Consider the following 21,716-nt stretch of genomic DNA (forward strand, 5'->3'; position numbering starts at 1 on the left):
AATTTCACCCCTGCCGCTACCTCGACCTCAGCCAGACCGGAGCCCCGCCCACGAGCGCCGCGGCGCGATCCTATTGGTCATTGCCGTGTCTTCCGCCACGCGCCCCTGCCCATCCCCAGCAATGATTGGCCGTGCTGGACCCGGAGAGGTGGGGTCTTTGCCGCCATCTTGGGAAGGAAACGTCAGAGGTAGGGAGGGGACAAGAAGGGAGGCAGCTAGGGCTGAGCAGGGTCGCTCCCTCCTTCACCCATCCTCCTTTCTTGTGCTTCTCTTCTCCGGGTTCCCCCGCGCTCCACTTTCTCTGTGCTCTCCCTGATGTCCTTCCCTTCTTCTCTCCATCCTCCTCCACTTCCACTCACTCCCAGCCCCTTGACTTTTCAGACGCTTAAATGTACAGAGCAGCACCCTCAATCCCTTCCCTCTGACTCCTAGGGGAGCTCAGGTGACTCAGCTTATCATGGGGCTTTGCAGGGTTAAAATGGGGGGGGGGGTCTGTAGCCAGTGGAATCACCACAGTGACAGATTAGCTTTTACCTTTTGTAACAACTGTTCCTCTGAGTTTGTCTCTATTGTATTGTTTTCATTGGTTCAATGACAACACAGTCAGAAACACTGTAAAGAAACCCAAACTTTTTCAACAAGCCATCATCCCCATAAGAACAATATTGATGTGTGCAAAGCTCCCAAACACTGGGTTTTTGGAAATTGAGACTTCTAAAAAAGATGGAATGATGGAAACCAGGGTAGATCTTGAGATCATGGGTTGCAGGAGGGAATTCCAGACAGAGTTCCCTTTAACATAAATTTCAAGAGATAGTTTTAAGTCCTACTAGATGGAAATTTAGGGCAAAATTGTACAGTGTTAAAACACTGCATTGGCAAAACTCCCACTGAAATCAGCATGAGTTTTAATGACAGCAAGAAAAGGCTTTCTGTCTTCCATATGATTCCACTAAGATCAGCAGTTTTCAATCTTTCCTATTTTGTGATCCCATGTTACAAGAGAAAAAATTTCCAGGTTCTCTCTCTCACCTACTCATGAAGAAAGGGAGGGCGACCATGACCTTCAGCTTGAGCGACCATTTCTTAAACCTAATTTAAGGCTTGATCCTGCAGATTTGCTTATTGGAGTAAAAGACTTCTCACATGATTGTCACAGGATCAAACTCCTTAATTATTGTAACTTCCCACAAACTGAGACAGTAAACTCTTCTGGGCAGGTATTTGGCTAGAGAAAAAATCATCATACACTAATAGCTCATTCTACCGCTCTAGGGTGCCTAGAAAAAATCAGGACCACAATTATGCAGTAATCTATGGGTCAAATCCTGCATTCCGTATGCCTGCAAATCTTCTATTGACTTCAAAGGGAGCAGGATCAAAACTCAGAAGGTTTAGTCTGGAGTGGGAGTACAGGATTTGGACTTCAAATGCCCACTGCCATTTAAATATTTGCTGTTTTCCTAAGGGAAGGCGGGGGTGGTGTGGGCCTGGATAATAGCCCAGAAATTTACTGTGCTTTATTCTCCTGCAAGGCACAGGGTGATCAGACCTCCGGATGTTATCGGGATCATCACCCAATATTAAGGGCTTTGTCTTATATGAGCAACTACACTCCCTTCCCCAAAAAAATCCCAATTCGTCATACTTGCTGTTGGTCACCCTAACTTCAGAGTCACGCTGCAGCAGCCGACTCAGAGCACGTGCGCCGCTGCTGGGGAGGAGCTAGGAGACTGTGGGAAGGGATTAAAAGAAGGAAGGGGCCGGCCCTTTGTGCCATTTTATCTTCCCGGGTCTCAGACCCCCCCCCCCCCCTCAGCCAGCTAATGGTGGTTGGATCTTGACAAGACGCTGCCTTAAACGTTCCTGCCTGTGATTGGTCTGTTATGGTGTCAGTCAGATGATGGGTGAAGTCAGCACAGGGGAAGAAAGAAGTGCGTGCGTTATTGTGGTAGCAGCCGCCTGGCGGGAGAAGTGGTTGCAATGTGCGAGGGGGGCCCGCGGTTCGATATCAAGGAGTACAGGTTTGCGGAAGAGCAGGACAAGCGAGAAAGAGAAGAGTCGAGGCCAGAGTTGGTGGTGCTGATTCCTGAGGTGCTGATACATTTACACCTGTAGCCCTTCAGTTCGTTGTGAAGCCTGATTTCCTGCCTCCCCTGATCGGGGGCACAGAGGCCAGGAGGAACGCTGAACCATGTGGGAATGGAAAAGAGGGGCAGGATTTTTTTTTTTTTTAGAACAACGAAAAGGCATAGATTTTGTATTCTTTCCCTGGATTTCTTTGTATCCCTTTGTGCTTATCCAGTCCAATAAATTCAGACTCACAATATGCTCCTGTATAGCAGAATGACAGGTTTCAGAGTAGCAGCCGTGTTAGTCTGTATTCGCAAAAAGAGAAGGAGTACTTGTGGCACCTTAGAGACTAACCAATTTATTTGAGCATAAGCTTTCGTGAGCATCCGATGAAGTGAGCTGTAGCTCACGAAAGCTTATGCTCAAATAAATTTGTTAGTCTCTAAGGTGCCACAAGTCCTCCTTTTCTTTTTGTATAGCAGAAATCACTGTATGCCCTTAGCATAAGGAGGCTCCAGCCTAGACTGGGGCCTCTGGGCATTACTAGAAAAAATAAAATAAAGTGGGGGATGGGGATGGGACATTCTAGGAAAGTTGAAAGTAAATTTTACAAATTGTTTGGCTCATAAGTGCAGGTGTAGTTCTAGCACAGAATTTACTATACTACTGTGCTGGATGCTTAAAGATGAAGTAGTAACTATGGAATCTATGGAATGTAATGATCAAATAGTGGTTTTATTTTTGAATTTCTACATTCATTAAATTTGTACAAATAGTTCACATCTGAGGTTTCTAACTATTGCACAATTTGAATTGGTTGAAAATACTTTTTTAAAAAATGTTATTTGTGAGAATGCATTAAGAAAACAAAAAACCTATTTAGTGCTCACTTTTTTAGAAGCCCTGCAAGTGAGCTGCCTTTTTGACAATAAGTGCCTTAGGCCCTATCTCTACAACTCAGTCAAATTTAGCTGTTGCTGAAATGCACCATATAACCTGTTTGTTCTCACCTGTATAGACTCCTCAGGGCCATGTAATAATTAGGCTAAAACCATTATTCAATCCCAATCATTTGTAAATTCATTTATTTCGACTGTGTAGACACAGAGGGCCTTCATTTTCTTTAAATTGTGAAGAACTGATATAGACATAATTGGGTCTAAAATACACTGAATCACCAGATCTAGGCACAAATTGACTTTAAGAGGAGTTTTGCCTGAATAAAGACTACAGGAGAGATCTTTCACCACAGAAAAATGGGATGAAATCAAGAAAAAGTAATTCTAGGCTAAATTTCAGGAAAAAAAATGTAACAGATTCCCTTTGATCCTGAATTCCTTACTAATGTGTGCCTGCCTATGCTCTTTTGCTGCAATAGGACTACTTAACTGAGTGAAGATTCCAGAACCAGACCATTAGATTGTGGAATAATATCCCAAAGCAAGATGACAGAAGTGTCATTGCTTGATGTATTTCAAATTTGTACTGATAAAGCACAAGACTGCATACTTAAATCTTTACTGATCTAGAAAAGTTAACCAGAAGGAGTGTGAGGCAAGAGCCTTAGCTAATCAAGTGGGAAAGCTCTAGCCATATGCAAAATAGCTTACATAGTTGTAGAGATGTGCAATTTGTTTGCAATTACATATGAGCAGAAAATAACAGGTCAATTGAAGTAGGGATAGCTCAGGATGAGGCTCAAAATGAGTGACTAAAGCAGGACTAGAGTAAAAATGCACGTATGTAATATTTTTCTGCCTCTTTCAAAGTGTTTTGTGGTGCTGCCAAAGATCATAGAAGGGTCTTATTGTTTCAGGTCCTGGATTCCCAATATGGCATGTATGTTTGGCCCTGTGCTGTGGTTCTTGCTCAGTACCTATGGTTTCACAGAAGAATGCTACCTGGCAAGAGAATTTTGGAGGTAAAAGTAGTCCTGAAAGATTTTTGATCATACAAACTTACCTTTAAAAAAATTAGTAGGCTCAGGGTTACTGTGTCTTAACTCTCAGTTTTAGTTTTGATTTCCTTTTTTATTTAGGTCAGCGGCAGGATGCTTTTTTCCTATTTCTGCTTCAGTATTATCATAATTCTAGATGATCCTCCTTAGTGATCTGCTTTTTGGTTTTTCTTATTTTCTGTTCTGCCCATGTGTCTTAAAATGGTGTAATTTCTGATCCAATTTATGTAAAAATTATTACTGTGGTAACTTTTTTTGTGGTTGGAGATTCATGAAGCAGTTTGCAAGTTCTTTTGGTCAAACATTAGAAAAATTCCAAAATACTCAAAGGAGTGATAAAGTAAAACCAAAATTAAAGCAGAGATTTTTGCAGGCTGATTTATGGAAGCAGCAGTTATGAGCCATTGAAAGGGCTTCCTGTTAAATATAAGTTTGAACTTCAGGATTTAGCTTTGTGAATAACATGTTTCAGCAGGTAGGATTTCATCCAGTTCACTATATTTACAAGAACAGAAAGAGGGAAGATACATGACATTCTTAAATTTGTATCTGGTGTACCACTGCTGCTACAGATCAATTACAAATGTCCTGTTCTTCTGAGGAGGGCAGTTCAGAGGTGAACATGTAATTTTAAAGTTACCATGAATTCAACTAAAGAATGGCATAATTAAACAGCTTGAGACAAGATACAGAATATACTCCCCCATCCTTCAGTTATCCTTTGCATTAAATATAATTTATGAATGAGATTAAAGTCTTTTATTTTATTTAGATTGGAGCAGGCATGAGCCTACCTGGTATAGTAGCTGCTAAATGTGGGGCTGAAGTTATACTGTCAGATACTGAAGAGCTGCCTCAGTGCTTGAAGAACTGTGAGCGAAGCTGTCGGATAAATAACCTTCTAGGGGTACACATTCTAGGACTCACATGGGGCCAAATATCTCCCAATCTGCTCTCTCTGCCTGAAGTAGACATTATTCTAGCCTCTGATGTATTTTTTGAACCAGAAGGTTAGTGACTATTCATAAACAAATAAAAGGGTCTTAAATGTATAACAATAAGCTCTAGAAAGTTAAGTGACAGTAGTATTTAATTTAGTCATGGCAGTGTCACCAACTCCACATAGCAGGAAGTCACCAGCCAAACCCTGAAGTTGCTAGATGTAGCTGTTTTAAGTACTCAAAAATGTCACTAAACAATATTTTGAGAGTAACAATTTATATATGTATGTATGTGAGTATAGTCACAATAATTCACAAGTGGCTCAATAGTGTTAATAAAATCCATTCCATGCTCTTATTACACTCTGCACACCTGGAGCAACTGCCAACAGTATTCTGTCATCAGCAGGTATGTGCCCTCTGCTCTTTGGGAAGGGCACTCTGTACACTGCAGACCAAGCTGGCTAGGGTTAGTTAATTTCAGCTGAGCCTCCCTTTATTGACAGCTTGGATTTGAGCCACAGGTTAGTCCTCTTGGTATCCAGGTGAGCAGCCAGAACCAGGGGGAAGAGGGCATTCACCTGACCTTGGTGCTACCGCGAGCCAAGAAAATAGATTTAAAAACTAATCCACTAGCCAAATGCCTTTCCCACATTTCTGGAAACAGCTGGGCAACTAACCCCAAGCCAGGGAAAGGAGTAAAGGGCAACTAAAAACAAGACAGCTCCACCTGTGATCCTGTAGTAAGGGCTTCATTCCTGGAGGCACAAGGCCCTGTCTCATCCCACCCCACCTTCCAAGCCCTGGAATAGGATTTCTTCTAAGGATATGCTCAACTGGGCCATGACAGTGACTTGGTGTGCAACAGAATGTAGTAGGAAGAGTCTGAAAGGGATTTTAACACCACTGTTGAGCTACTTGTGAATGACTGACTATAGATGTTGGTGACTTTCTCTGAATGTCACTGTAATTCAGAGTGAAAGTTGCTAGATTTGACACTTATTTTCTTGCTAGGGAAACTAAAATGTCACTCAATCTAGTGACAAAGTTACTAAGTTGGTAACACTGGAGTTCTGAGGAAGCAAAAAATTGTGACAGCACCAAGAAAACACACCCTAATCAACTGCAAATTAATGCATGCTTGAAGTCACATCTGGGTGCTTAATTGACTTTAATAGTTTTCAGGGAACAAAACTCCATGGTAAAAAAAATCAAAATATTAAAGGGGATGAAAATTAAGTTAATAGCTAACTGAAAATTATCATTCCTAACTTTAAACTAACAAACAGTTGTTCTAAGGCTTACTCTAGAACTATTCTCCAAACATAGCTCTCCTTAGACAATTGTCGCTTCCTGAAGGTATTCTAATTAGTGCAGTTAATCTGCCAACACATTTCAGCATGTACATAACCAGAAGATCAAATTGTTTAAAATCTATATGCAGATTTTGAAGATATTATAACTACAGTGTACTTCTTGATGAAGAGGAACCCAGATGCTCAGTTCTGGACTACGTATCAGGTCCGAAGGTAATCTCAGGAGAAATTGACTTGTTTGCATTTTAAGGCTCTAAAGTCAACAAAATTAGTAATCCAAACTTGACACTCCTTTAAAAGTTACAGTAATACTAGATACTCCAGTCAGGTTCAGGGCTCTCCTGTTAGATTGTGTTCAGACAGCTTTCCCCCTAACTTTCACAAGTTTACAAAGCAACATTGAGGTACAGCCTGTTACATTAGTAGTTTGCAGTTATATAAACTGCCTCAACTCCCTTCCCTTCATACTGAACATTGACCTCCTCTAGGCATCACAACAGAAGTGATATTAGAGGCATTATCAATTCATAGATGGCAAGATTTGTTTTGCCAGTGATGCCAAAGTGCAATGTAACAGTAGTTATGTAGGAAAGGGCAGAGTTTTGACCCAAAAAAGGCCTTAAGCCATTTAACTGAATAAGAGAAACACATGGGTAGAAGGTTTTTGTATTTTAAGTTTGTCACTTCTGTAGTTACTGTACTTGTTCATGCACTATAGGTGAATGATAGAAAAAGCACTGAACTAGGATTGTACTTCTATCAAAACAGTACATCTGCCATTTCTTCCCTTCAGTTCTAACTGGTCTATTGAAGCTTTGCTGTACAAATGGAAGCTGAAGAATGTTCATGTTCCCTTACGGTCTTTTAATGCTGACAAGGAACAGTTGGCTAGCTCGCCTCTCCCAGGAAGACATACCATTGAAATGATGATCATCTCACTAGCAGGAGCAAGTGATACTTAAGTTTATTCCAGTTGCTGATTTAAGAAAGTATCTCAAATCTGACTGCACTCCACTTCAAGCAAGTTTTGGACAAACAGCATTTCTATCTGTTGAGTCAATAAGTTTGGGGAAATTAATGCCACTTGATCAAGAAGCCAGAATGCATTTCCTCCACAGACCCATGCTATTAAGTCATTTATCATACCCCTAATGGCTTTAGTGTTATTTTTGGGAAAGCAGGTATACTGATTACTACAGTAATTTTAACAATTATTTCATCTTATCTTACATTGTATGAATGATACATTGAAAGTGTTTGGTTGTGACTTTCTTCTAAAAAGTTGTTTGTACCTAAAAATAAAATTAAGAGGATTTTTACATCTACTTTAATTGCATCACAGGAATAGGAGAAAGACAAACTTAAGAAATTCTAGCAAAACAGTTACATCTACATACTCTAGCTTACCATGCTGAATTTATAAATGGCCAAGTTGTGGTTTTCTTCAAAGTTTTAGTTAGGGACTTGACTATTACATGTTCAGCCTGAAAGTTATTTCTTACCTGTTTTCCAGTTTAAGATCTAAACATAGTGAAACAATTTAAGTTTAAGGATCTGAACAATGTTCATTTTATGCCATTGTCCTTTCTGTAGTTAAGATGTAATTACATGAACAGTAAGATTTTCCTGGAACAAAGTTCTAGTTTAAGGGCTCACAATTTACTTTAGACATCTTAGTACATCTACACAAAATTAACTCCATTGTTGATGTTTATACTGGAAAAAGTGCGCCTTGTTTCTGTTTAAAGTGAATGCAATCTTGAAAGTGCTTAAAGTATAGACAAGCCCTCTGATATTCATATCTCTTAAGTCTGAAGATTAGGTAATCAAGATCTCTAAAGTGCATTAAACCAGTATTTTGATACAGATTTTTTTAATGTAGTGTTTGCAGGTTGAAATTACAACTCCAGTGGTGTCTAGCTCAAAAATACTATTACTTCTCACAATATTATCTACCTTCACTTTTAAGCTGGCACAAAGGCAAATCCAACAAGTACTGTTGTTCATTGCTTGTTCTTTTAACAAACAGGATGTCAAGCAACCAGGTCTGCCACTTGGCACCTTGCCTAAGCAATCAATATTTAAGGTTTGTATTGTTCAAAAAGAAATGTTTGTTACTAAGATGATATACTAAAATTAGTGTTGAAACAGCCACTCCCTATTGATACAAGTTAAAAGCAGTAGACAGGAATAAGTTACTGAAGAGACCTTAAACATTCACAATATAATTGAGATTGTTACAGGCTAAAATAAATGCTGACTCAGACATTAGATTGAGAAAAGTTAACACCAAGAAAAATGTTTAATAGTAACTACAGGGACAGTGGTTATAGTACATAATGTCATAAGCAAAGGATACACCAATCAGTACTTACAAAGGAATGAAACATTTGCTCTTAACATTACATTTCTTATATGCAAGTTCATAAATGTAGTTGGTAAGATTTTACCATTCTGGAAAAAATAAGGTGTGTATATCATCAGCTAGATGTGCTCACTGTATGCTCCATTATTTTTATGCAAGGCCCGGGTGACTGGAAGTGCAGTTGTCAGGCATTTTAATTAACTGGACAGCCATTTGTTTCTGCACGACAAGGCATCGTTACACAGGAGCAATCAGGAGAAAACAGGAAACAGCCAAGCACTCTGCACTGCAACACGCCACCTTAACAGCTAACCAGCATTACTCAACTGCTACACAACTGCGCCTAGTGCACAAAAATACATAAGAGAAGAGATTAGAATTTAGTCTGATAAAACAATCCTTTCAAAATCAATTGTCACCTGAAAAGTTTTATACAAATTTGGAATAGACAATACTATTTAAATTCAAAGTAAATAGCATTTACAAGCAGTTTACATTTGCAGTTTTGAAGAATTTTATTTAAGGAATGAAGGCAAATTGAGACCACTTCCTTGACAGTCAGCTACTCAGCATGTAATGGCTGCATGTTTCCTCAACATGAAACTTGAGGCAACAAATTAAGTTACCATCAGTTTTGTTTTGTTTTTTAAAAGTCAAACAAAAGTCAGTACTATATAAACAAAAATGAAAATTTACCTCAAATATCCAAGCCAATAATGAAATCGGTAGTCGTTCACTTCACTAAATTACAAGAAATTTGAATAACAGCAACAAAATGGCACATAAAATGTAAAGTCTGCCATTTGAGGCTCAACTTAAACAAGTAAAAAGTTAAAACAAAAATGTTACAAAATAACCTTTTCAACAGCTGGTTGCTTGCGCCTGGGGTCTCTCCAGTGGACTGAAGATGCATAGGATCTTTTCCCCCAGAGGTGTCCTTTATGTAGACTTCTCATTTATCTGATGCATCTAGGTTTGAAGAGAGTACAGTTCAGCCACATTTCCACTATACACCTTCCCAATTACGTGGACGACTTCAAGTATGCTTCTGGTTGTGATTCAACTGGCCTTGCCTAATTTAATTAAGTTTTATTAAGGATTATGTATAGTGCTTCACATGCCCCCCTCACCCCCCATTTGTCACCACATTACCTCTAAGTCAAAGGCCAAATTTGAAATTCGAAGGTGATAGTGAAGAAGCGTTTAATAGTCACATTAGTTTAAACTTTGAGTTAGTGAAGAGCAAGCATCAGGCTGCAAATCATACACTTAACCTGAATTCAGCCCATATAAGAAACTAACATTTTTGTGATACTTTATAAAGACTTAATTTTATCTTTCAACTGGCATTCAATACAGTATCACTAATTTTAACATACAATTATTTAACCTTACAGCTATCTTAGGCCCATTTCCATTTTAAAAACAGGACCAAACAGTTTGAGGGGTTAAAGACACACTATCCTTTCCCCACCCAGTATATCCTTAGTCTCTAAAGTTCATTTGAGGAAAAACTAGTTTCCATTTTTATTGGATTGCATTGCCACTTCTATAAGAACTTTTTTTTTTTTTACCTCCAGTCAGTACAATGACCACTGAACTGATTTTCCATTATAAAAGGATAGTGTATCTTTAACTTTTAAAGACAAACCTGCTCCAAAACACGCCCACAGAAACTGGTCCCTGGAGGATCAGCCAAATCAGTTAAAATCTGCAATACTGGCCAATATTCTTTTAGCAAACAGGAGACCGCAGCTTTAAAGGGGAAAATGCAGATGTTGGATAAAAAAACAGCAAGAAATAGTCATTTTCATTAATAGGATGCGTCTCATACAATATTTCATTAAAACCAAACCATTAATCTCTAAACATGAAAATGTCCTTTGCAGAAATTTATTTCCCTAGCCAAATAACTGAAAAGTCTGCTCAAAAAGCTAACAGTGTGTCCCAATAGGATTCACTTGATTCAGGTTGTTAATATGGTAAGAACTACCCCTATACACCCCACTTAAGTGTTATCAGGAAGTAACATGCAAATTGCATCGAGTTCCAACTACATTACCATTTTCCTAAGAGGATACAGCTCCTTCCTCTTCAGGAGATTTGGGGGGACTCTTAGACCTGGATCTGGATTTAGATTCCCTCTTTGAGACTGGTGGGGGGCTTCTAGATCTGGATCTGGACCTCGACCTGGATCGGGATCTGGAGACAGATGACGACTTGGATTTGGATCTCCTGGCAGACCTAGACTTAGAGGTGGAGCGAGATCGGGAGCGTGTGCGGGATCTGGACTTGGACCGACTGTAGCGGGATCGACTGCGGGACCTGGAGCGGCTCCTGCTCCTGGATCGGCTACGGCGGCGTCTTCTGGGGCTAGAACGTTAAAAATCACTCGGTTAGACGCGAGAAAGGCGTGATGAGCTGGGTCGGGCAGGGTGGAAGTGGAACAGGTGTCCCCCCACCCCCGCGGCGGTTACAAGACGCCATTATTCCGAGGAAGCGGGCTGGGGCTGAGCCTGCCATCCGCCCCCGGACGCTCCCCGCCGCCATGGACACCACGTGCTTCTGTAAGCCTGCGTTTTCGCGCCGATCCTGCCTCCCCAACCAGGAAACACCCTTCCCCCAGTGCGTCACGTAGGGGCCACTGGTTCCCCCAGGCTGCACCTCCGCTGCCCCCTGATCCCATAGCTCCCACCCTCAGCCCTGCGCCTCCCAAGTCCTCTATGGCCCCGGGAGAGCAGCCCCTCCCCCCACCTAACACTCCTGCCTTGCCGGTCTCTCACCTGCGGCTGCGACGTCCGTAGCCGCCACCTCCGTATCGGCGCGGCGGCGGCCCCCGTCGGCTGTGATGTGAGTCCGGGGGCCTCCCGTACCGGGCCATCTGGACGCGGAGCTCCCGGCCGTCCAGCACTGCGCCGTCCATGGCGTCCATCGCATCCTCGGCATCGCGCTTGTCGTGGAAGCGGACGAAGGCAAAGCCGCGGCTCTCCTTGGTGTAGCGGTCCCGGGGGATGTAGACGTCCCCCACCCGCCCGTACTTCTCGAAGACCCGCCTTAGCGTGTCTGGAGACGTGCGGTAGGTCAGGTTATCCACCTTGAGGGAAGTCATGCCCTCCACATCAGGCGGGGGGCGCCCGTAGCTCATGGCGGGCAGAGGCCCCCGAGGGGCGGCGGGACCGAGGAGAGAAACCTGGCGAAGAGATCAGCAGAGTCGGGACGCTCACGCTAGGGAATGGTCACCGAAGCGGGCCCCGAACTTTAGGCCAGAAAGGTGGAAAGCTACAGGCCGTGTGATGAGTCCGTAGAGGCGACAAACGGGCACCCAGCCCGCGGAGGCGGCCCGGTGGCGATACGGTCGAAAAGGGCGAAGGGCAAATGCAGTGCAACGGCCACCCGCCTCTTACCGCCGCTACTAGCAAATGAGCGAGGTGGAGTCCGCGCCCTCCTACTTAACGCCACAAAATGGCCGCTTCTGACCCGGAAGCGAAGGTGGTCCGAGCGCGCCACCGCCGGGCCCTCTCCGTAACCGACATTTTCAGTTTATTATTTTTCATCCCTTTGCGCGTTTTACAGAAGCGGCCGCGAAACATCCGCGGCGGGTGCGCCTCTAAATAGATATTTCGGCTATCCGAGAAAGTGGCCGTTGGGGCGGCCGGGCCGTCACCCCGGAAGGGATTGACTGAGGCGGGGAAATTTTGAACGAAATGTGTCCCGAAAATCGAGACAAAGATCGAGGGTGAATGTTCGCCCATTTGAGAAAGGAGAAAAAAAAACCCTAAACGTGAAATTTCTGGGAGGAGCCTGCCGTGGCGAAGCAGGGCGGAGCAGTTGAGGAAGGAAACGAGTCAAAATGGCGGACGATCAGCAGAAAGGGCTGGTGGGTGTGAGGGGGGAGGGAAGGTGTGAGCCAGGCCGTGTCATGTGTGAGTGACAGGGCCAGAAACACGGGCACTGGCGGGAGGGAGGTGTAACAACGTTAGATACAAGCTGGGCACATGACATTCACCAGTATCCTGGACTGATCAGTTACGAACCTCTCACTTCAGAGATACTGGGGAGGGCACTTTCCCCTCCCCCCCATGCACCGTGTAGGCCCCTGCTCACCCCCTCATGCGGGATGGGAACCATGTCGTATGCCCCTCACAGGCACACACACATGCTGCTGTTGTGCTGGTCAGTCCCCATTAAAGTCCCATTTCTCCCCCACACCTACATCGCCACAATATGGGATCCATGCATGAAGCCCCCCCACTCGCCCTGCTATGGTGCAGCAGATGCCTGTGAAGGTCCCTACATTTACATAGGCACTTCCTTTTCACCCTGCATTCACGCCCACCTAGATGCAAAAGGTGGCATTTTAACACCCCCCCCCCAAATCCATAGTGTGGGGGATACAACCTGAAGCCCTCAGCACATCCATGCACACCTCTGTTGTTGTAAGGCCAGCATGAAGCCCTATGTCAAGCTGCCATGTGCTGCAAGTGTAGTGTTAGGGCATTGTGTGAAACTCCTTCCTTTTCTCTCTCCCGCCAAACACACACTCCCTGCAATTATGCTGGGGTGTCCCAGGCAAGTGGCACCCCCTCCTCCTGCCAAAGTGTGGAGGCAGTTTGTGAAAGCAGCGCTCCCTCCCAAATACATCCTGCCACTTTGTTTGGGGTGCCACATGAAAGCGCCTCACATTTACACACATTTTTCATCCTGTGGTTGGGAATGCTGCACACAAGCTCCTCACACATATAAACATTGCCACGCTACTGGGGACATGGTGTCTAAAAGTGCCGCAAACATTCATGCACTTCCATAGTGCTGGGAGTGCCATGTGAACTCTCCAGGCATGTATATACCCTCTCCGGCCATGTGAAAGCTCCCCAAGGATACCTCATCATATTGCTTGGATTGCTGTGGAAAAGCCCTTATAAGTGATCTGTGAGAGTATTGCTGCTGTTGTGTGAAAGCTTACATGCACATTGCCAAGATTTTGGGGTGCCATATGAAAGCTGCACAAGCACACGTATGCTGCCACGTTGCTGCTGGCATCGTATAAAAACCTCCCTGACCCCAAGGCATGGGTATCACCTCTCAGTAGGTTCCACATCTCCACTCCATATGTGATGCTAGGACATCACATATACACTTCAGTGGCACAAAAGACTGCTAGCATTTTTTTTTCAGATTTCCCACTGCTGCACTGCCACAGTGTAGCTCCACTAGTGGGATTGTAGCAATAGTGGGAGTACTAGGGTAGACTGGGATTTGGAATTGTTACTTTTCTGTTGTCTACACCTGCTCAAATTGGTGCAGAGGAGATACAATCGGCAGGGACGGCTCTAGAGTTTTTGCTGTCCCAAGCAGTGAAAAAAACCGCCGCCGCAGACGGCAAAAGGGAGAAGCTGCCGCCGAATTGCCGCCGTGGCCAGCAGGACAGAGGGGCCGCCGCCGAATTGCCGCCGCTGTGGAAACACTGCCGCCCCAAGCACCTGCTTGGAACGCTGGTGCCTGGAGCCAGCCCTGACAATCGGCCTATCCATACTAGCACTGTGACCATACTCCACTAACGAGTGGTGCACAACTCCTTAATTTAAATTAATATTAATATTAATTTAAATTTCCTTAATTTAGATTACTCATGCAAGGTATTTCCTGCATGAGTAATCTAAATTAAGGAAATAATGTCTCACTTCTTGTTTTTATGTCTGTTTTATTGCTTCTTGTTATTTATTCATTTCACATAGAACAGTGAGATTTAAAATTTTTCTTTGAATCACACCACAAAAATCCTTCATATCAGGAGAGATTTAAAAATCTGCTTTACAGTGAATACCTCAAAATGGTAGAGGGAGTCTCCCTCCTATGTCTCTTAGCTCTGGTCTACACTACGAGTTTAGGTCGAATTTAGCAGCATTAGGTTAATTTAACCCTGCACCCGTCCACACAGTGAAGCCTGTTTTGTTGACTTAAAGGGCTCTTAAAATCGATTTCTGTACTCCTCCCTGGCGAGGGGTTTAGTGCTAAAATCGACCTTGCTGGGTCGAATTTGGTGTAGTGTGGATGCAATTTGACAGTACTGGCCTCCGGGAGCTATCCCAGAGTGCTCCATTGTGACTGCTCTGGACAGCACTTTCAACTCAGATGCACTGGCCAGGTAGACAGGAAAAGCCCCGGGAACTTTTGAATTTCATTTCCAGTTTGGCCAGCATAATGAGCTGATCAGCACAGGTGACCATGCAGAGCTCATCAGCACAGGTGACCATGGAGTCCCAGAATCACAAAAGAGCTCCAGCATGGACTGAACAGGAGGTACTGGATCTGATCACTGTATGGGGAGAAGAATCCGTCCAGGCAGAACTCCGTTCTAAAAGACAAAATGCCAGTATATTTGCCAAAATCTCCAAGGGCACGATGGACAGATGCTACAACAGGGACACAGCAGTGCCGCCTGAAAGCTATGGAGCCGAGGCAAGCCTACCAAAAAACAAAGGATGGAAATGGTCGCTCCGGGTCAAAGCCCCATACGTGCACTTCTATGATGAGCTACATGCAATTCTAGGAGGGGCCCCTACCACTACCCCACCACTGTCCGTGGACACCTGCAAGGGGGGAGTCTCATGAAACAGGGATGAGGATTTTGTGGACGAGGAGGTTGAGGATAGCGCACAGCAAGCAAGCGGAGAATCCCTTCTCCCTGGCAGCCGGGAACTGTTCCTCACCCTTGAGCCAATACCCTCCCAACCCTGCCAAGGTGGGCTCCCGAACCATGAAGCCGGAGAAGGCACCTCTGGTGAGTGTACCTTTGTAAATATAATACAGGGTTTAAAAGCAAGCATGTTTAATGATTAATTTGTCCTGAAGACTTGGGAAGCATTTGCGGCCAGCATAGCTACTGGAAAAGTCTGTTAACGTGTCTGGGGATAGAGCGGAAATCCTCCAGGGACATCTCCATGAAGCTCTCCTGGAGGTACTCTAAAAGCCTTTGCCATGCGGTGGCAGGAGGCCCGTTCATGTTGAGCTGTTCGCGTTTGGCTAAGAGGGATCTTCCCTGATAGTAGCCATGCGGGGGCGGGACATGCGGGGGTGGTGGTGAAGCACATGTGCTATGTATTGTGAATCGCTTGATTCAGTGTAAAATAGTCTTCCCTTTGTTCTCTAAAATGTATCTTTTAAAATACTACTCTCCCTTTTTTTCCTCCCGCCGCTGCAAATGTTTCTACGCTCCCCCTATCATCTCCATCCCAGAGGCTAGCACAGATTAGAAGGCAAAAAAAAAAATGCACTCGCGATTACATGTTCTCAGAGCTCATGCAGTCGTCCCGTACTGAAAGAGCTCAGCAGAATGCATGGAGGCAAACAACAGAGTCCAGGAAAGCGTTAAATGAAAGCAATGAGAGGAGGGAGGAGCACGCTGAGAGGAGGCAGGATGCAATGCTGAGCCTAATGGGGGAGCAAACTGACATGCTCAGGCATCTGGTGGAGCTGCAGGAAAGGTAGCAGGAGCACAAACCGCCGCTGCAGTCACTGTATAACCGCCTGCCCTCCTCCCCAAGTTCCATATCCTCCTCACCCAGACGCCCAAGAATGCGGGTGGGGAGGCTACAGGCACCCAGCCACTCCACCCCAGAGGACTGCCCAAGCAACAGAAGGCTGGTGTTCAATAAGTTTTGAACTGTAGTGTGGCCTTGTCCTTCCCTCCTCCCCTCATCCCCACCCCACCCAGTGCTTCCCTCCTCACTCACCCCTCCCGGGCTACCTTGTGAGTTTTCCCCCTATTTGTGTGATGAATTAATAAAGAATGCATGATTTTGAAACAATAATGACTTTATTGCCTCTGAAAGCGGTGATCAGAGTGGGGAGGTCAGTTGGCTTACAGGGAAGTAGAGTCAACCAAGGGGGCGGGTTTTCATCAAGGAGAAACAAACAGAACTGTCACACCGTAGCCTGGCCAGTCATGAAACTGGTTTCCAAAGCTTCTCTGTTGTGCAGGGCGCCCAGCTGTGCTCTTCTAATCACCCTGGTGTCTGGCTGTGTATAATCGGCCACCAGGTGATTTGCCTCAGCCTCCCACCTCGCCATAAACGTCTCCCCCTTACTCTCACAGATATTGTGGAGCACACAGCAAGCAGCAATAACAATGGGAATATTGGTTTTGCTGAGGTCTAGCCTAGTCAGTAAACTGCGCCAGCGAGCTTTTAAGTGTCCAAATGCACATTCTACCACCATTCTGCACTTGCTCAGCCAATAGTTGAACTGCTCTTTACCACTGTCCAGGGTGCCTGTGTATGAAACGTCCCTTGTGAACCACCAGTGCTTGCAGCACCATTGAAAAGTACCCCTTGTGGTTTATGTACTGGCTGTCAAGGTGGTCTGGTCCCAAGATAGGGATATGCCTTCCGTCTATCGCTCCACCACAGTTAGGGAACCCCATTGCAGCAAAGCCATTCACTATGACCTGCACTTTTCCCAGAGTCACTACCCTTGATAGCAGCAGCTCAGTGATTGCATTGGCTACGTGGATCACAGCAGCCCGCACAGTAGATTTACCCCTTCCAAATTGATTCCCGACTGACCGGTAGCTGTCTGGCGTTGCAAGCTTCCAGAAGGCTATCTCCACTTGCTTCTCAACTGTGAGGGCTGCTCTCATCTTGGTATTCTTGCGCTTCAGGGCAGGGGAAAGCAAGTCACAAAGTTCCATGAAAGTGCCCTTACGCATGCAAAAGTTTCGCAGCCACTGGGAATCGTCGCAGATCTGCAACACTGTGAGGTCCCACCAGTCTGTGCTTGTTTCCCGAGCCCAGAATCGGCGTTCCATAGCAGGAACCTGCCCCATTACCACCATGATGTCCAAATTGTCAGGGCCCATGCTTTGAGAGAGGTCTGTGTCCATGTCCTCATCACTATCGTGATCGCGCTGTCGTCGCCTCCTCAACTGCTTTTGCAGGTTCTGCACATGCTGCAGGATAATGCACGAGGTGTTTACAATGCTCACAACAGCAGCGGTGAGCTGAGTGGGCTCCATGCTTGCCATGGTATGTCGTCTGCAGGGGAGCAGGAGAGCAGAGTTGCAGCGGAAGCGGTGAATGATGACGGATGCCACAAGAATAGATATTTATACAGAATGACGAGAGGACCTGTGAGGTGGATTCATGGCACCAGGAGAGCAGGAGAACAGAGTTGCAGCAGAAGCGGTGGATGATGACGGCGGTTAGCAGTCCTACTGCACCGTCTGCTGACAGGAGTATGGTGTCTGCACGAAAAAGAAGCACGAAACGATTGTCTGTCGTTGCTTTCACAGAGGGAGGGGCGACTGACAACATCCAAAACTATCCACGACAATGTTTTTGCCCCATCAGGCATTGGGAGCTCCACCCAGAATTCCAATGGGCAGCGGAGACTGCGAGAACTGTGGGTTAGCTACCCACAGTGCAACGCTTTGAAAGTTGACACTAGCGACAGTACTGTGGATGCACTCCGCCGACTTAATGCTCTTAGTGGGGACACACACAATCGACTGTATAAAATCGCTTCTTAAAAATCGACTTCTTTAAGTTCGACTTAATTTCGTAGTGTAGACATACCCTTAGAAATCTCCTGTTGTAAGTGTTCATAATGTAGAAATGGGGGGAAAGAGCTACTGTTCCCAAGTACATAACCAAGGCTTTGCTCCTGCAATGTGATCCATGCAGGCATCCCCTTTGAGCCCCTATTGATCCAAGTCAATACTCATAAGAGTAGTGTTATTGACTAGCATAAGTAACAAGAAAGCTCTAGTTTCAAATAAAATGCTGTACAATTTTGCAAAATAATTGCTGAGAAATCTTTAAAATACTTAATAAGTAATACAGTGGTTTTGACTGTTGTTGGAATGGTAGGTTGTGGATAAGCCTTTCAGGACAGGAAGAAATGCTGGGTGAAGCCATTGGACTTCAGTGAAGTCCATGGGAGTTTTGTCACTGACTTCAACTTGGCCAGTTTTACCCTATGTCTTTGTATGTGTTTGTGCAGCAGTTAGCACAATCCTGATTGGCGCCTCTAGGTAATCTTGTAATACAAGTGCTAAATAATAATAGCAGGAAGTGGGGGTAGAGTTAACATGAGATGTCTGACTTTCTTTTTCTGCTTTACTCACTTTTTAAAATAGGGATCTTCTGATCTTGAGGATTACTTACTTTAATTTTTTTTTACAAAACTCAATACTTAAATATATTAGCAATTAAACAGGTTTTTTGTTGGAAGGATTTCAAGGAAAAATATTGAATGATGGTAGAGGCAGCTATTTCATTTCCTTTTCAGAGTGAATGAGTGATACACAGAAACAGCGAGAGAGACTGTGCATGTGTGTCAGTGACAATGAAATGTTTCCTTTCCTTTCTTTTCTGCTGTATTGTTGAAAGGACGTCCTGAGCTTTTCAGTCTTCATTTATGAATGCTCTTTGCGTGACTGAAAGCAGTAGGTGACAGTTTTCTTAAAAGACTTTCTGAAAGATTTGGTTTCTTGCCCAAAGTATTATTGTCTAAAGGTTACAGAATATTATTTACAGTAACCACAAACATACTATTGTTATTTTAAGTAATATTCTAGATTTACTCTTTTTTTAAGTCGGAGAAATGCTGAAACTGCATTTCCCAGAGTGCATGAGGGTGTTCTAGCCTGATTAGTCAGCTGACCTGGATTGTGAAATATTCCTTATTTCCTGTTCAGCATTAATGGACATGGCTTGTGTGTATGAGTGTCCTTTCTTTCCTTTGTCAGGTGATTTAATGTCTTTTGACTAAAATCTTATTCAGAGCAATGGTGGCAAGGAAGTGAGCTGATTTACTAACTCAGCAGGTCGGAAACTACTTCTAGGGGGAAGGGATGTCATGAAGAAATAATATACTGCACTCTGCATATCTTCATATGAAAGGATCTAAATAATCTTCACAACGCCTACTAAACCGTTGACTTGGTTTTTTTTCAGTGTTATTGTTTTTTTAATTTTCTTTTCTTTACAGTGGAGACTAGACCTCTTGACTTGCCAGTGAATACAGTACTTTTTAACACTTAACAATTAGTTTTAAATAACCTGTTTGTGAGGGGGTTTTTCCTTGTGGTTTTTTTTTTTTTTTTTTACAGAACTTAAAAGGGAGCTTTAAAAGGAAAATAGAACTTCTTCAGACTGAAGAGGACAACTTCCTAAGAAAAAACAAAATGTCTCCTAAATTGAAAAAGCTTTTTAACATAATTATTTTAGGAATTGCTTTTATGTTTATCTTTACTGCCTTTCAAACGTGTGGAAATGTTGCGGTAAGTGCAAATATCAAAACACTCCACATCCTCACCTGTCTTTCTGACACCCCAATTTTAAGGGTTATTTTGTTTAGGGATCTAAGATGCATGATAGCATTACATTTTATCTTTTTGTGTTTCTCTTGATTTAGTATTTGCACAGGTACTTAAGTAATCTGTTTCTTTAAGAGAGTATAGCAATGAAATAATGGTATGGGACAATACATGGTTGCTTAGAAAAAAATTAAGTTAATTAAACACATTCATCTTAATAATATCTGCTCTGGCAATTATCTGTCTAGCAATTGAATTAAACTGGATCTTGTCATGTTTCTGAGCTTTTTTATAATTTCGCTGTAAAACACATGACCACGATGCTATTTTTTGTAACTTTGTCACCTAATTTCTCCTGGTTAATTAATCTTCCTTAATCTCACATTTTCTCTGTGTAATGACAAACAGGAGATTGAAGGGGTATGAATACAGTATCTGGCGAGTGGTCATACTGTCACAACTGACAGAACTGCCAAGTCACTTTACATTTCACTAAATAATTTACTGCCAGTCTCTCTCTCCTTTACTGCAGGCAAATTGGACATAAAAATAATTCAATTTATCTTTAGAAGCAGACTGCCCTTTTATTACTTTTATTATTATAAACCTATGTTTGCCATATTTAGAGACTCTCTTTTCTTATTTTCAGGAGGAATTCCCTGTTTGTAGGTGTATAAAGGTTGCTTTACCATGTTGTATGATTAATTTATGGTGGAGGAGACTGATCTTGTGGTTAAAGCACAGAACAGAGAGTTTGCAAATAGAGGTTCAATTTGTGATTGCTACAGACCATGTCCATGTCTCAGTTTCCATTTCTGTAAAAATGGGGCTCATACTGTTTTACATTAAAGAGGTGTTGGGAGGCCTAATTTGTTAATGTCTGTTAAATACTTTGAGATCTAAAGGCACTATAGAATCACAAAATAATAGTTATTGTTTCAAATGGACAGCTTCACCCCAAGCATCTTTGTGGGGTGAACTTTTATAAATAAAAGCTGTATACAGTTTTGTTGTAGCCATATTAGTCCCAGGATATTACATTAAAAGATGCACAGCATAGCCGCTCTTTGTTGGCAGGAGAGAGCTCTCCCACCGACAAAAAACTTCCACCCCCAACGAGCAGCGGTAGCTTTGTCGACAGGAGAGCTCTTCTGCCGATAAAGCACTGTTCACACCGGCCCTTTTTAGTCGGTAAACGTTTTGTCGTTCGGGGTGGTATTGTTTTTTTCACACCCCTGAACAATAAAAATTTTACCAACGAACGTCCAGTGTAGACAAAGCCTTAGAGAGAGAGACAAGGTAAGTGAGGTAATATCTTTTATTGGACCAACTTCTGTTGATGAGAGAGAGCTTGTCCAATAAAAGATACTACCTCACCCATCTTGTCTCTCATAAATAAAAGTGTCTGCAAGAAATATCCATTGTCTGGCAGTGAATGAATCAGGACTTAGGTTCCATTGTTCAAATTGCAGTTGCCCCGGGACCAAACCAGCATACCAGAAAACCAGTTGACAGAGGGAGAGTGTAGGAAGGAAGGCCTAGATCCACAAAGGGGCTTAGTCTCAGATCCCTCTAAGGTATTTAGGTGCCCTAACTTCTCTTGAAATCAACAGAAGTTGGGAGCCTAAAAACCTCTGAGGTTCAGGGCCTTAGGCTGTAATTAATAAATGTGGTTTTCAAAGGCTTGCGTACTGCTCATTTGAAAAGAGAAGGGAGTGTAGAGTAATTAGAAAAGGGGGATGGAAGT

The 21,716-nt window shown here is 43.5% G+C and overlaps 3 protein-coding genes across 12 annotated transcripts in view; 2 read left to right on the forward strand and 1 right to left on the reverse strand.

The window, feature by feature from the left end:
* The first annotated feature begins 54 nt into the window (after nucleotides 1–54).
* On the forward strand, nucleotides 55–7,606 carry METTL23 (methyltransferase 23, arginine). 3 transcript variants are annotated; one of them, XM_048818222.2, is made up of 5 exons: nucleotides 55–188; nucleotides 3,890–3,994; nucleotides 4,803–5,040; nucleotides 6,416–6,500; nucleotides 7,081–7,606. In XM_048818222.2, the coding sequence occupies exons 2-5, from the start codon at nucleotides 3,911–3,913 to the stop codon at nucleotides 7,247–7,249; spliced, it is 576 nt and encodes a 191-aa protein (XP_048674179.1). In that variant the 5' UTR covers nucleotides 55–188; nucleotides 3,890–3,910; the 3' UTR covers nucleotides 7,250–7,606. The 3 variants fall into 3 exon arrangements, with proteins under 3 accessions (XP_048674179.1, XP_048674178.1, XP_048674180.1); XM_048818221.2 differs by lacking the exon at nucleotides 55–188 and adding an exon at nucleotides 1,868–2,094; XM_048818223.2 differs by lacking the exon at nucleotides 55–188 and having other exon boundaries at nucleotides 3,894–3,977.
* A 954-nt stretch (nucleotides 7,607–8,560) lies between these two features.
* Nucleotides 8,561–12,107, reverse strand: SRSF2 (serine and arginine rich splicing factor 2). Of its 4 annotated transcripts, XR_007352482.2 has the most exons (5): nucleotides 11,436–12,107; nucleotides 10,715–11,025; nucleotides 10,304–10,407; nucleotides 9,510–9,621; nucleotides 8,561–8,995 (listed from the first exon to the last, which is right to left on the reverse strand). XR_007352482.2 is itself a non-coding variant. In XM_048818224.2 (3 exons), the coding sequence occupies exons 1-2, from the start codon at nucleotides 11,795–11,797 to the stop codon at nucleotides 10,722–10,724; spliced, it is 666 nt and encodes a 221-aa protein (XP_048674181.1). In that variant the 5' UTR covers nucleotides 11,798–12,105; the 3' UTR covers nucleotides 8,561–9,621; nucleotides 10,715–10,721. The 4 variants fall into 4 exon arrangements, 1 of the variants encoding a protein (XP_048674181.1); XR_007352481.2 differs by having other exon boundaries at nucleotides 8,561–9,621; XR_007352480.2 differs by lacking the exon at nucleotides 10,304–10,407 and having other exon boundaries at nucleotides 11,436–12,105.
* A 229-nt stretch (nucleotides 12,108–12,336) lies between these two features.
* The window catches only part of MFSD11 (major facilitator superfamily domain containing 11), a 36,064-nt gene continuing 26,684 nt past the window's right edge, over nucleotides 12,337–21,716 (forward strand). Inside the window, exons 1-2 of one of the 5 annotated variants that reach the window (XM_048818197.2) lie at nucleotides 12,337–12,529; nucleotides 19,763–19,933. In XM_048818197.2, coding sequence (XP_048674154.1) covers nucleotides 12,503–12,529; nucleotides 19,763–19,933 — 198 coding nt within the window. In that variant the 5' untranslated portion in view covers nucleotides 12,337–12,502. Of the gene's footprint in view, nucleotides 12,530–14,410; nucleotides 15,434–18,713; nucleotides 19,400–19,762; nucleotides 19,934–21,716 lie in introns of those variants that run through there. The other 4 variants (XM_075119314.1, XM_048818201.2, XM_048818196.2 and 1 more) reach the window with 4 other exon arrangements.

Source organism: Caretta caretta, chromosome 14 (genome assembly GCF_965140235.1).
Source record: "Caretta caretta isolate rCarCar2 chromosome 14, rCarCar1.hap1, whole genome shotgun sequence".
NCBI classification, from domain to species: domain Eukaryota; kingdom Metazoa; phylum Chordata; order Testudines; family Cheloniidae; genus Caretta; species Caretta caretta.

Excerpts from the sequence above, each read along its gene's own strand:
- METTL23 (XM_048818221.2), top strand. The coding sequence starts at position 1,984 with ATGTGCGAGGGGGGCCCGCGGTTCGATATCAAGGAGTACAGGTTTGCG. Across the intron at positions 3,995-4,802 it reads CTGGCAAGAGAATTTTGGAG|ATTGGAGCAGGCATGAGCCT; the intron begins GTAAAAGTAGTC and ends TATTTTATTTAG. Across the intron at positions 6,501-7,080 it reads ACTACGTATCAGGTCCGAAG|TTCTAACTGGTCTATTGAAG; the intron begins GTAATCTCAGGA and ends TCTTCCCTTCAG.
- SRSF2 (XM_048818224.2), bottom strand. The coding sequence starts at position 11,797 with ATGAGCTACGGGCGCCCCCCGCCTGATGTGGAGGGCATGACTTCCCTC. Across the intron at positions 11,026-11,435 it reads TACGGACGTCGCAGCCGCAG|CCCCAGAAGACGCCGCCGTA; the intron begins GTGAGAGACCGG and ends TTAACGTTCTAG.